General features: G+C 42.0%; 1 protein-coding gene across 1 annotated transcript in view; it reads right to left on the bottom strand.

Moving 5' to 3' along the window:
• IMPG2 (interphotoreceptor matrix proteoglycan 2) overlaps window positions 1-15,058 on the bottom strand; it is a 101,301-nt gene that overhangs the window by 67,310 nt on the left and 18,933 nt on the right. Inside the window, exon 4 of the mRNA XM_050956590.1 lies at window positions 4,662-4,828. Coding sequence (XP_050812547.1) covers window positions 4,662-4,828 — 167 coding nt within the window. The remainder of the gene's footprint in view (window positions 1-4,661; window positions 4,829-15,058) is intronic.

The raw sequence follows: 15,058 nt of genomic DNA on the forward strand, positions 1-15,058 counted from the left end.
ATTTAAAATGTTGCAAGCTCTATAAGTAGCGGCATGGAGCTCCAGAGAAAACAAAATCTGACTGGAAGTCAGTTTTCAGCACACTGAATTGTCTATTTATTGAGCTGTGTGGTGGCACAGTCAAATACAGAAAGTGCCATTAAAGAACACAACAGCCATCTTGGGGAAATCAGTTGACAAATTAGGGCCAGATCCAGAACTGGTGTAAGTCTGTATAGCTCTGTTGACTTCAATGGAACTATGCAGATTTAAACTATCTGAGAATCTGACATGGTGTGCAATATAAACCTGATCAGAAGCCCTTCGAAATGAATAGAAAAACTCCCATTGACTTCAATAGGCTTTGGGGCGCAGGGGGAAACCGCGGCCAATGAAAGCTGCAGGGGTAGCACTAAGAGCAGACAGGGCTGCACGCGGAGCCGCCTGGCCAAGCCTCCGTGTAGGAGCTGGAGGAGGGGACATGGTACTGCTTCTGGGAGCTGCTTGAGGAAAAAGCTGCCCGGAGCCAGCATTCCTGAGCCACCACCCCGAGTGCCTCAACCCCCTGCCCCAGCCCTGATCCCCCTCAGTCCCAGTCCAGAGCCCCCTCCTGCACCCCAAACCCCTCATCCCCAGCCCTACCCCAGAGTCTGCACCCCAGCCAGAGCCCTGACCCCCCACATCCTCCCTACTGCAGCCCAAAGCCCGCTCCTGCATCCCAATCTCCTAATTTCTGGCCCCACCCTGGAGCCCATACCCCCAGCCAGAGCCCTCACCCCCTCCCACACTCCAACCCCAATTTCATGAGCATTCATGGCCCGCCATACAATTTCTATACCCAGATGTGGCGCTTGGGCCAAAACGTTTGCCCACCCCTGGGCTAAGTGGTTGAGACACAAGCAGATACACCGCAGAATTACCAACAAAGTGTATGCTGCTTCGCTGTTTACTACAGTGCAAGACAGAAGAGATTCTTTCTGTTAAGCAACTGAGTATGTGGACCATTCACATACTTCATCCTGCAAGCTGCTGAGCTCCTGTGAGATGGGGGGAAAGAGATAGCTCAGCGGTTTGAGCATTAGCCTGCTAAACCCAGGGTTGAGAGTTCAGTCCTTGAGGGGGCCACTTAGGGATCTGGGGCAAAATCAGTACTTGGTGCTGCTAGTGAAGGCAGAGGCTGGACTTGATGACCTTTCAGGGTCCCTTCCAGTTCTATGAGATAGGTATAGCTCCATATATTATTATTATTTTATTATTATTATGCTGAACGCCATAAGAGGAAGTCAAGGGTGAGTATTAAGGTGCTCAGCATCTTGCAGGAACAAGCTGTGACAGTTTGTACCCCTGTGCTCATCCCTTTCACAGGATTATGATATCTTTTGTATCAAGTATGCCTGGTGAGATATCATTTCAAAACTCATGACTGACTGATCAGTTTTGTCCTGCTAAAATGTGTGTGGCAGCATTGTATGTAAAGTTATAAGATTCCTCTGTATGGTATTAGTAAGACATGTTCCAAGTCTGGGGAGCAGCCATAAACCAGTTCCCCACAGACAAAAGGCCAACTGATGCCTCAACCAGGTGTCAATGAAATGAAATGGACCATCATCTGGTAAAGTAGCAGCAAGAAAGAGAGTGTGACCAAAAAAATCTACATTTTGACAAAGAAACAACTTGGAGTTCCCATCCACACAGATTTTCTGTCACCGGAAGCCCAGCTGGAGATACTTCTCAAAGAAGAGGAAGAACTATAAGAAGGGAGAGCAAAAGCCCCAAATTATTCCTCCCCTTCTCTTTGCGGATGGCATCCACAACAGCTGAAGAGCAAAGGAAGTGGCATTAGAGTGGGAGAAGGAAAGAAGTTCAGCCAGTAAGGCTACTGAAGCATGTGGTGAGAGAGACCTTTGCTTTGAAATCACTCTAGGTTGTTCAGTTAGACATTACTTTTACATTGCATTTTACTTTTATTTTTCTTGTAACCAGTTCTGACTTTCATGCCTCATTACTTGTATTTAATTAAAATCTATCCTTTTGTGGTTAATAAACTTGTTTTATTGTTTTATCTAAGCCAGTGTGTTTGGGAAACTCCATTTGGGATAACAGGATTTGTGCATATCATTTTCTATTAATAAAATGATGGACTCTTTATAAGCTTGTATTGTCCAGAGAGAGCTGGGCAGTACAAGATGCACATTTCTGGGGGAAAGTGTTAGACTGGGAGTTTCCTGGTATTGTTCTGCAGTGTAATTCAAGAGTGACTGGCTAAAGAACTCATATAGTGGAACTGGGAGTAATCTTCATGCTGGAGGTTGTGTGTGAGCAGACCAGGAGTGGTTGCTCTCACAACAATGCAGTGTAAAAGGCACCCCAAGTTAGAGAACTGAAGGGACGCACCTGTTCATCAGTCCAGATTGTAACCTGGGTATGTCACACAGCCTTATGAACACAAAAAATTCAAGACAAAGGCCATTAGGGGAGCAAATAATGGACAAGCGTCACAAGAGAAAGCAAATTTCCATAAATATACTAAGGGTTTCACACACAACCGCCATCATCATCTCAGCTGGAGAAAAGGACAAGAGAAACAGGACACAACCCAGTGCTGTAGAAAGTCATCTAGGAGTCATGTAGACTTAGTCGGCCAATGGCTCACGAAAGCCACACTATCCATTCAAGGATGAAGCAGCAACAATTAGGAGGAAAAATGTTATTGAAAGTAAAGAGAATCATAAAGTGTATATCTATGCAAACTAAAGTCCTCATGCTGCCTTAAAATGGATGCATTCTCTGAAAACCAATTGAAAATGGTAGGGTAGGGTTCCATGTTTATTTTATCTCAATGATTTCTACATCAAATGTTCAGGGGGAGCCATTTGGATGTACTGGGAAGGTAGAAGGCAGTGTGGAGCCATGTGGAAATTTCAGGGTGGAGCAAAGTAGTCCAAGAGCTCAGAAGTAAGTGGTAGAAAGCAGCAATGGGAACAGAAACGCTGTGTGAGTGCATGCACGAGAGACAGAATCATCCTTGTATAGGAGAATGGACAACAATTCAACCTAAATTAATTGCTGGACTTAAAGCGCTTCATTCTTTAATGATTTCACATGTAATATTCAATACTCAATCCAAAACATTGAAGCAACAGTGGGCATTAAGATGCATCAGAATGTGCCTGCCTTTATATGTAAAGGCTAGAAGACAACAACCTTCATCTCTCCACTGCCCATACCACTATAATACTTTAGGTAGCTCAACAATAAACTCAAAAAATGTAAATAAAAAACTAGCTCCCTTACAATTTTCCATTAGAACTTTATTCATTATCTAGTTGCAAACTTTTCCAAGGATAGCTGCAACACTACCAAATTTCTTACATATTTATGAAGGTTAACAACAGGACTTTACCAGCATCCATCTACGAAAACCAACAATGAGCACAGATAGAAGCACCATTAGCTGTAGGGCTGTTCAGGCTTATATCTCCTGTGGGTCAGTCACTAGCAAGTGGACCATGACAAATACTTGAGCTGATCTCATATTCCCACCAGCAAAGGAACACACACACACACACACACTAACCAATACATTACACATCCTATAGGCTTGTGTTCCTAAGATTCCTCAAAGTCTACCCAACCATTAACTTACTCATCAGCACACACAAATCTCCAATCTTCAAAAGTAATGGAGATGTTTGGCTTTAAAAAGATCAGAGAATCCACCATACATCTTAGAACAGCCTTCCTCATTAATGAAAAACTGTTCTGTATTAAAGAAAAATGACCTTTTACATTCCACCATCAACTCCCTTCAAATAAGAAATATGTGCCTGGACTGCAAAACCATTTAAAACAAATATTGTTACAGGGACAGATGTCAAACATACAAACTTGCAATGGTTTAGTTAAACCAGTGCAAACCCGTGGGATGACATGCCAATTTGGTTTAAGAGTGGTTTATTTCAGGTTAGTTTAAAGCTGTGCCAAACTGATTTAAGATAAAATAAGCCTGGTTTAAACCAAAATAACAAGTGTTCACACAGGGGTTTGTACCAGTTTAGCTAAAGTGGTTTATAGTCACACCCCTCAGTTAAATCTGTGTAAACACTCCATGTAGACAAGGCCACAGACTTTCTAGGCAGAATATTGAGTCTAATGTCTACAAACACACACATTTGCACATCATGCACACGTGCATGTCTGTGTAGCAAATACGTGGTGACCAGAATGTCAGTGTTGTCATTGTGCTGTTCAGCTTGGTAAGAGCAAGAATTCAACTGAGGCTCCTGCTCTGAAGCCCCAAGTGCCTACCATCTGGGCAGAAATAAAACCTCTATTGGCTGTAGACAGCCTATGATACACAGCTGAACAAGTCTGATTCCATCCAGTAGAAGGCAATGGTCCCACATACACACTAGCCAGGTCATTGCAGTGATTGGCACTGAGGTACTCATTAAAGCAACATCCTCTGTATCATAATGCTCTCCCTCAAGGGAGCATAGTGCCTTATCTTCCTAACACAGTACCTCTACGTTAATAATCCAGGCACCACAAAACTCAGTCATGTACTTTAAAAAAAAATCCATCTTTTTCATTGTCATTTGAAGTTGCACACTGGAGCATAACAATCCATGCTGGTTTTCTGAAAAAGATTTGGTAACCAGACCCCATCCTACTGCACTTACCTTCTTAATCAGGCTCTGGTGCTCTTCAGACTGACTGAAGTTTGTGCCCATTTCAAATATGCTCATAGTTCCTTCCTCACACAAACTCATCCAGTACTGATATTCTTCATGTGCTGGAAGTCTGTCCCAGAATGTCTTGAAGACCTCCCAGACTGCTTCCTGGCACACTAGAGAAGCAGAAATACACAATATAAATACAAGGTGGAGGGTTTCTGTGGGTGTGGATAGCTATAGTTCTATTTTCTGAGTAATATGACGTCTGTCTGCCTGTATGTGAGTGGGCAGGGCTTTGAGGGGGATTCAGAATGGAAGATCTTATGTATTAAAAGGCACACATTGTTGCCTCCCTAATAGAGACTTCATATTTGTTCTGACTTTGCTTGCTGTTCTCTTTAATCTAAAATAAAAGTCACATTGACATGTTGTGTTCTGGAAAATATAAACATCTCCAGTATTGCCAACTCCAAGTATTAAAAAAATCAGAAGTTAGACCCCAGAAACCATGAAATTGACTTAAAAAATCATTTATTTGCCTTCTGGTTTTTGAAACACCAAGGTTCACATTTGCAAGCTTTCACTGCAACCAAGAGAGCTAGAAACTTAAATTAAAGCTGAGATTTGCACGTATTCACATGACTTCAGGAGCCAGGGCTTTAAGAAAAACACCAAGTTTCTCAAGAATAGGCAACATTGCATCTCACATGCTTCAAGGCCTCTAAGTAAAGAGGTAGAAAGTGAAGCAAATTGTCATATTCCCAAAACATGCACAGTCATTCCCATGATGTATTTTCCCCTCCAAAGTTCTGGAAAGAACGATACCTTTTCAGAAAAGCTGGTGGACATTTTCCTTCGAAAACAAGCCCTATCAAAAATGAATATTTGAACATTTTGTAAAAAATAATTCAGTGCAAATTATTGATGAAGAAGTTAGTTTGGTTAATTATTTTGCATTTTTGCCTTTCAGTTTTTGCATCACCAACTTTGATTGATAGTTTAGTGTCATGGCAGAATTCCCCTCATGCATCAAAAATTGAAATTTCAATAACAATTGCAAATTTAAAAATGGAAAAAAACTTTCAATAGAAAAAATTCTGCAGAAAATTAGAATTTGGTCCATTTCTAACAGAATGAGCAGGCATGGTGTTAGTGGGTGGCACTTTGTTGCTGGAGGCAGTGCATACTGGAAAAGAGAGGGAAGGAAGGATGATCCAGTGGTTTAGGTTCTAATTAGGGACTCAGGGGACCCACACTCAATTCCCTGATCTCCACAGTCTTCCTGTGTGACTTGGGCAACTTACTTAGTCTCTCTAGCCCTCAGTTCTCCATCTGTAAAATGGACACAATGGCACTTCCCTACTTCACAGGGGTGTTGTGAGTATCATACATTAAAGGTTGTGAGGAACTCTCGCACAATGGTAATGTAAGCCATTTAAGTACTAGTACAACAGAGGTTCAGGTCACTTTAAGTCATGAAAGACTCCATATTTCTTTTCCCAAGAATATGTTAACCCCAGTGTTCTACCCAAATTCCTACTGCGATAATTACATTCTACCTTCATCTTTCATCTGCATGTTCTCACTCATAAACTATTGTTCTGCTAAACAGCTGCCATGTTGCACTCCAGAAGTAGCTGCATTTCAACTGTGGGTAAAATTATCCCTTGTACACTGTGCTCCTAACTTTAAAAAATGAGCACCTACACAGAAGATATATATTAACTGCAGTATTGTGGTACCAAAGGTAAAGTGCAGCCAGCATTTAAATTTACCAGTATTATATAATGTTAGTTTGTACTGAAAAAAATTCTAGCGGTTCAATTCTCAATACAATTCCTTTGAAGGCAAATGTGTGACTGACTTAAAATAAATATTGGAAGCTATCATTGTGTTAATGGCTAGTGAAAAGCAGGGCTAGAATCATGAGATGAAAATGTGATGTGCTTAAAAAAAAAAGAGCTATTCTAACATTACTGTATCTGAGTATTTCCAAAGGGCTGACTCTGAGCTGTAAGCTGAGAAGGTTTGTGACCACAAGGTTAAATTCTCTTCCTGTACTGTACTCTAATCTCTCTCTGTTTTCCAGTCAGAGCAGTTGGTCACATAATGCTCATGCAAGAACCTCTCTTTGACCCAGGATAAATGGAGGAGAGAGATTTATGAGATTTTCCTCCACTAGCTATATACAGTAGTTTGAATGCTTTGCTTTCAGGGAAAGTCTGACAGACTCAGCCAGACCCTATATTGAACTGATCTTGAATCTTTCTTAAGAAAGTAATTTTCTTCAAGCAGCTTACAAAAAAAACAAAACAAAAAATAAAAAAGCAAACCCCTCTCTGTGCTGCCAAGATCCAAAACTTGGTTACAATTACCTCTAGGTGTCAGATGCATTCTGGGTTAAACACATTGCACTGGTTTAACTAAGAATTTAAAAGGTCTGGTGTCTTTCAGAGATACTGTTGGGAAATTTTTATATGCATATTATGTCTTCTCCATACATGCAGGGAATGGGCATTTCCTGGATGTACTGAGCTTATAAATTATAACTTTATGAAACTTTTTCACAATTTAATGGTGCTCTTAGACATCTGACTGATCATGGAGTCCCAGATGGCACTGGTAAGCAAGAACACCTTTTCCTATTGTCATCTGGTAAGGCATTTTAACTATTTCTCTCTGATGTGGAGCTTGCCGGTTATCCAGATCCTTGTGACTTCCAAGCTGGATTGCTGCAGTGCACTCTACAGAGAAGTAGTTTTGAAGATCACTCAGAGGCTACAGCTAGTGCAAAATAAAGTACTGTATATACTGTATATGCAGTGTTAGCTGCATGAAGTATATATCAATTTTCTGGCAGTTGCAGTGACATCTTACCAGCTTCCAGATTGATTACTTTGGTCTGTAGAGCAGTATAAAAACTGGGTAATGACTACTGAAGACTGCTTCATATATGTTGTGATGTCTATGCAAAAATCAGTCAATTTTTGCTTAGGTTGAAGGGCAAATTGAGAGAAGTGGAACTTAATTTTATCTATTCATAAGTCAAAGTGGCAAATGTACATATATATTTCGAAAAATGTATGTATTTGATTGTGTATGTCACTTGCCTTCTTAGATAGCAAACTCTTTGGTAGGCAAAGATCATCATGGGGCCTGGATCCTGACTGGGACCTCTGGGCACTAACATAGTTCAAACCATCACCACTAACCTCTGCAGTGTTTCCTCCCGCTCTCCCTCAGATGGGAGGGTTTAAGAAAGGCCTGAGATCAGCCTCAAATCCAGAACACTACTCTAATACCACAGGACAGAAGTAACTAATTGATTTCATTGGGAGTTATTTGTATCCTATGGTGGCTTATAGGGACCTCCCAGGTATCCAGTGCAGTGTAGTATCTATCGTACTCCCATTCCAAATGGTTGGGATGAGTTTTCAAACAGGCTGTAATTGTGACATGAAACAGATGGAAGTTGAAGTGCAAAGACACATCTCTTGCAAATCTTTGCAGAGGCTCTGTCTGACCTCACAAGGTTTTCAAACAGCAACAGACCAAGTACTGGCTGCCTAGATGCAAGTAATAACTAGCGGTAATAATCCCAGACAGTTTTCTTTAACAGTCTTAAATATGTTTAATCTCATTTTTAAAATTAATTTGATCAACAGTATTTCCCCTGACTACAAGCTGCTGCAGCATGCACATTTGCTCCCAATCAGCTCCTGTTAGATTAGGGATTTGTTGTGTCTCCTTTCAATTAGAATTAGTCCTCCCCCCAACCAACCCTGAATCCCAATCTCACAGGTGCTGCGCCATCTGTGGGTTCTGATGCCATTAACCAACCTTAGCTGGAAAAATATGGTCACGTTTTTTCCATGGAGGAGGGAAAGGGATGGGGAGTCAAATGCTCCCCTCATTTCTACCTAGTCACTTCCAATGAAACCAATGATATATGGGGGTAACTGTTGGGGAGGATTTAGCCTGTTGAAAAACGCTATTGCATATCTTGATTTGTTATACATTAACTAATACTTATGTCATGAAGCAGAGAAGAGCCTCACGTTACTGACACTATTTAGAAGTCATAGGTCTGTTGACAAGAAATTATTTCTGGCTCCTAAATAGTCTGATGAGAATTCACCCATGTGACCCTGAGGATTTGGGGAGGAATAAAAGTCTTGGACAAACTTGTACTGTGATTTCCAATGGTGTTGATTCCAACACTACGACTGCATATGCTGACTGCCAACCTAAACAAACTAGTCATTCTGCCATCCACGTTCCCACTGAGTAGTACACTTATTCTGCAAATTACCTTATTTATTTCAATGGGTCAAATTGTGAAATAAAGGTCTACTTCCCAATTCCTGGTAACTGGACCCCCGAGACCCCACCCCCACCTTGCCCTTCCCCAAAGGCCATGTCCCTTGCCCCTCCCCCTCAAAAGTACAAAATCATTTTTATGTATAAGTATCCCTTCCTTCTGCCTTTCCCTTGCCTTATGTATTCTATACACTGCACAACTTAATGAAAACAAATTAAAATATAATAAAACCTGAAAAAACTACCCTTTTCAAATTCAAAGGCGATAAAAGCAAATGAGATAGGAGACCAAAAAAGGAAAAAAAGGGTTTAGGAAAAGATAAAGATATGGCCAACAGTCTTCAAAATTAAAAACCCACCTTTAAAGCAAAAGACTTGGGCCCTGTCTACACTGCCAAGTTTCTGTGCAGTAAAGCAGCATTCTGCGGTATAACTCCTGAGGTGTACACACTGCCAAGCCACTTAGTGCGCAGTTGCAGCACTTTAAAAAAAACACCCCAACGAGAGGCGTACAGCTTTCTGCCCTGGGGCTACAGCACTGCGGTGCCAAAGTAGACATCTTGGTCAATTACAGCACTATGACTGGCCTCCTGGAGGTGTCCCACAATGCTTCTCTGGTCATCAGTTTGAACTCTACTGCCCTGCCCTCAGGTGACCAACCTTCATCCCCAACCCGTAATTTCCTTTGGAATTTTGAAAGTCCCCTTCCTGTTTGCAGGTGCCAAGCATCTGCAAATTCCCAGTGAAATCAATGGAAACTGCATATGCTGAGTACCTCCCCGAGTTTAATCCTTTATGAAAAGCAGCCACCACTCATGCATTGCAATCACTTTGCAAAATACAGCATCACAACCCTTTGATGTTGTCCTCTTCCTGTATGTTCCGTCTACCTAGGATACTGTATGGCCTAATTATCAGAGTATCTGATAATCCTCATAAACATTAATGTATTTATCCTGCTATCGTCCCCATTTTATAGAAGGGGAACTGAGGCTCAGAGAGATTCAGTGACTTGCCCCAGGTCCCACAAGAAGTCTGTGGCAGACCTGGGTACTGAACATACTGCAAATCACAGTCCTGTGCCTTATCCCCAAGCTTCCTCCTTTCCATCCACATTCTCAAGACTTTCTGGAACGATATTATGCCATCATTCATATCAAAGTTCATTGTTGAAATCAAAGCCATTTTAGAGATTTGAATGCAAAAAGCAGCTGAGATGACTGAACTTCTTAGTTGTTGCCAACTTTAGTTGCCAAGCCATATTTAAAATGTGAAGTAAAATGAAGAAAGAGAAGTCTGCGCATACACCAAGGCCATGAATGATAAGTTTAGTCAGGAATGAAGTTCTTCAAGCGAGTTGTGAATCCCTGAAAAACCCTGGTATCAACAGAAATGCTGATACAGCATCAGATGCAGTGACGCTGCCAGAAACCATTTGAGTACACATGCTAGCCCTCAAATGGAAAGAGCTTGCCCATCTGGCTAGATCCTGCAGTCTTCATTAGTCCTTGCTCTGGAAAAACATTTACTGGACTTGTATGGGATTATACCTGGTGGTGTTTGCAGGATCAGCCCATGGAGGAGACAGGATTTCTGATCAACCCCCCTTAATCCTTAGCAGATGATACTGATTAAAAACCATCACTAAATCAAGACCAGTCTTTCAAGACAGTTAAAAAAAGAGGTTAGAAGTTGTATGTGGGTGGAAAGGGAAGCTTCTACTGGAAATGGCTTCCATCCATACCTAGTGATGGTAATTCAGAACTCTTGAAAGAGAGAGAAAATATTAAAATAATAATACTTTGCATTTCTTTAGTACCCTTCATCCAAATAACTCAAAGCACTTTACAAACCTTAATGACTAAAGCCTTACACAATACTGCTAAGGAAGTATTACTCTCCCTAATTTACAGATGGGGAAACTGAGGTACTGAGAGGATGTGTGACAATAGTAAATCACACAGCAAATCAGTGGCAGAGCCAGGAATGGAAATCAGATAGCCTGTCTCATCCTCTCAAAATGGAGATCTTACATTTACATAGCATCTTTGATCCACAAGGAGTGGTGCTTCAAAAATCATTTAATGCACCACTGAACTACAGCCCAGCTAGAAGGGGAACAACCAGTTTGCTATACTAGAGGCAAAAGCAGGAATTTTTGCTCAGGACACTGGCGCAAACTCACACTCTAATGAATAAAAGTTCCATGGGCTCTTAATGCCCACGCAGAGCCGACAGGGCCTTGGTTTTAAAAGGCTGTATCAGAAAACCCTATACACACTAAAACCGTGTGAAACTCAACTGATCTATTGTGAAAGAAGGAAGCTGAAGCTACCAGGATTCTAACCTGGGGTGAAGGAGTGCACGTGTTTCAAACCTGATGCTTACACCGCTGTGCATATGTGAATAATACTTACCATTTTTACAATATTTTTCACCGGTAGAATTCAAAGCCCCTAACAAAGGCAGTTAAGTGTTACTATCTCCACTGAAGTTTTACATAGGGTGACCAGATGTCCCAATTTTATAGGGACACTCCTGATTTTGGGGTATTTTTCTCACATAGGCACCTATTACCCCCCACCTCCTGTCCCGATTTTTGACACTTGCTATCTGGTCAGCCTAGTTTTACATCCAGTTTGAGAGTGCACTGACATGACCAGATCTTTTGGAGGGGAAAAAAGTCTTTGTTTAAAATTCCCTTCCCTGCAGGCTGCACTGTTCTTTTGAAAATAACCATTTAAGACTTCCATGTGATCCTCTGTCTGAAATCCTGCGTTGAAACTTCGCCCATAACATGCCCCTCACTCATTCGTATGGGACACACTAATTCCCACGGAACTGTGTGTTTTTGGCTCTGGTTTTAGCATTAGGCTTTCTGAAGAGAGAGAGTCACTTAGCCTATTACATCTCACTTGATACGCAAGGATTTGTGAGGTTAACAGGAGGGACGACATATGACAATATCGGACACCTAGCAGGGGGTGGGGGAGTAGTTTGCTGGTCATTTGTGTAAGTGGGCAGTGCTGGAGTTTTATCCCCATTTAATCCCATTAGTGCTTCTTAAGAGTTGAATCGTGTACAGTTGACTAGGAGTTCTGAATCGGGGAGGACAGTCTATTCTGAAGCAGCAGGATGTCAATATCTTCTCTTGTTGTTTCTGTGGAACTGCATGACTCAGTCTGTAACGATGTGAGATTCAGGGTCATAGTAATTAAAACAATGATTGACACTTCTAAGGTACTTCTCATCCAAAGGTTTCATGAACACTTGCCAAACAGATTATAATATATGTATATGCACACACAGATCCCTTCCTCTGCTGTTGAAATACATACGGGGTTGAACACGGCAACCTTTAGACAGCACACGGAAACAATTGAAGATAGAATTCACAACAACAGCAGCACTAAGTCTTCAAACAGCACACAACCCACCTCCATATAGCACTGCAGTACAGAGATAAAAATATCTCTGGAGAAAATGGAGCTTTTTAGATGCACATGCGAACACCTAAGATCTCAGATGAAGGAGAGGCTGAATCGCTGCTTCCATCACAAACCCCAGAATGTGTTGTCTGTGTCATAAACAGATAGCTAAGGGTTAATGTCTCTTTCACCTGAAGCACCTGACCAGAGGACCAATCAGGAAACCGGATTTTTTCAACTTTGGGTGGAGGGAATTGAGTGTCTGAGTCTTTTGTCTTTTGTCTGCCTGCCTGCTTTCTCTGAGCTTTGGAGAAGTAGTTCTACTTTCTAATTTTCTGTTTCTAAGTGTAAGGACAAAGAGATCAGATAGTAAGTTCTATGGTTTCTTTTCTTTGGTATTTGCATGAATATAAGTGCTGGAGTGCTTTGATTTGTATTCTTTTTGAATAAGGCTGTTTATTCAATATTCTTTTAAGCAATTGACCCTGTGTTGTATCATCTTAATACAGAGAGAACATTTGTACTTATTTTTCTTTCTTTTTATATAAAGCTTTCTTTTAAGACCTGTTGAAGTTTTTCTTTACTTCAGGGAAATTGAGTCTGTACTCACCAGGGAATTGGTGGGAGGAAGAAATCAAGGGGAGATTTGTGTGTTGGATCGCTAGCCTGATTTTGCATTCCCTCTGGGGGAATAGGAAAGTACTTTTTGTTTCCAGGATTGGGAACGGAGAGGGGGAGTCCCTCTGTGTAGTTTCACAGAGCTTGTGTCTGTGTATCTCTCCAGGAGCACCTGGAGGGGGGAAGGGAAAAAGGATTATTTCCCTTGGTTGAGAGACTCAAGGGATTTGGGTCTTGGGGTCCCCAGGGAAGGTTTTTCAGAGGGACCAGAGTGCCCCAAAACACTCTAATTTTTTGGGTGGTGGCAGCAGGTACCAGGTCCAAGCTGGTAACTAAGCTTGGAGGTTTTCATGCTAACCCCCATATTTTGGACGCTAAGGTCCAAATCTGGGACTAAGGTTATGACATGGTGTAGCAGCGGTTACGGGATAGACAGAATCCAGAAGCCAGTGGAAATATTGTATTTTTCTTTTCTCTGCTAAGGGCTTTTTAGCAGAGAGAAGCAGTTGGTTTTAAAAGGGAACCAGAGAGAATTTTTTTTTCTGCTCTCTCTCGCAGTTTGTGGCTTGCATGTTAAGGGTCTTTTGTCATGCAATAGCCCTCCCATTAGGAGGCAAGTACCAGCACTTATAGGCATGCAAATAAAGTGGTTTTTCTGGTTTCCCTTCATTGAACATTAGCTAGAGAGAAAAAAGGAAAATTAGCTAAAGGCACTGTTGCTAGGCAGACTTCAGGAGGCAACAGAGAACCTGCAGTTCAGAAGATAAACACCGGAGGGCACCCCAACACAAGAAAACAGGAATCATAACTTCTAAGGCAAAAATTGAGGCCGAAGAACAAATCAAAGAAGCTGAACACAGGCGAGAGATGGAAAAACACAAACAGGAACTGAAAATAAAACAAAAAGAGATGGAGATGAAAGAAAGAGAAGAACAGATCAAAGAGGCAGCCTACCAAAGAGAACAGGCAGCCTACCAAAGAGAACAGGCAGCCAAAGAGGCAGCCAAGGAGGCAGCACACAAAAGAAAACTAGAAGAAGAAGAGGTGGCCTACCGAAGGAAACAAGCAGAAGAAGAGTTGGCCCACAGAAGGAAGCAAGAAGAAGAGGAGGCGGCCCACCACCGAGAAATGGAAAAACAACAAAAAGAGAATGAAAAGAAGGAAAAACAGAGAAAACATGAACTGGAGTTGGCAAAAGCTGGGCTGCCTGTGCCAGCCAACCCTAACAACCCGGCGCCAAATATTGCTCCACAGCACAGGAAATTTCCCACCTACAAGGCAGGTGATAACACCGAGGCCTTCTTGGAAAATTTTGAAAGAGCTTGTCTTGGGTACAAGATTCCCGAAGACCAGTACATGGTAGAATTGAGGTCACAGCTCAGTGGACCTTTAGCAGAGGTGGCAGCTGAAATGCCTAAGCAGCAAATGAATGACTATAAACTTTTTCTAACCAAGGCCAGATACAGGATGGGGATAACCCCAGATCATGCCCGTCGGCGCTTCAGAACCCAAAAGTGGAAACCAGAGGTGTCATTTCCCAAACACGCCTACTACATTGCAAAAAACTATGAGGCCTGGATAACAGGAAACAACATTCAAACCTTGGAAGAACTGAACCTCCTCATACAAATGGAGCAGTTCTTGGATGGTGTTCCTGAAGACATCACACGGTACATACAAGATGGAAATCCCAAAAATATCGCTGAGGCGGGGGAGATTGGAGCCAAATGGATGGAACTGGCAAAAAGCAAGAAAGCTACTGTCAAGGGGAACGATTACCCCAGGGGGCACACAGACCATAAACCCTACAACCGAGGACAGCCAAAGACCCCACATACCACCCAAGTAAAGCCACAGATACCCTACCCTTCAACCTCACCAGTCTCCAGTAACTCACCTCGGCCCAGTGACCCATCAGATGGAAGATGCTTTAAGTGTAATGAACTGGGACATATCAAGGCCAAGTGTCCCAAGAACACCATGCGAGTGCAATTCATTACACCACCATCACACCAAAGATCCCCAGGCCCGGATGCC

Source organism: Gopherus flavomarginatus, chromosome 1 (assembly GCF_025201925.1).
Source record: "Gopherus flavomarginatus isolate rGopFla2 chromosome 1, rGopFla2.mat.asm, whole genome shotgun sequence".
NCBI lineage: Eukaryota > Metazoa > Chordata > Testudines > Testudinidae > Gopherus > Gopherus flavomarginatus.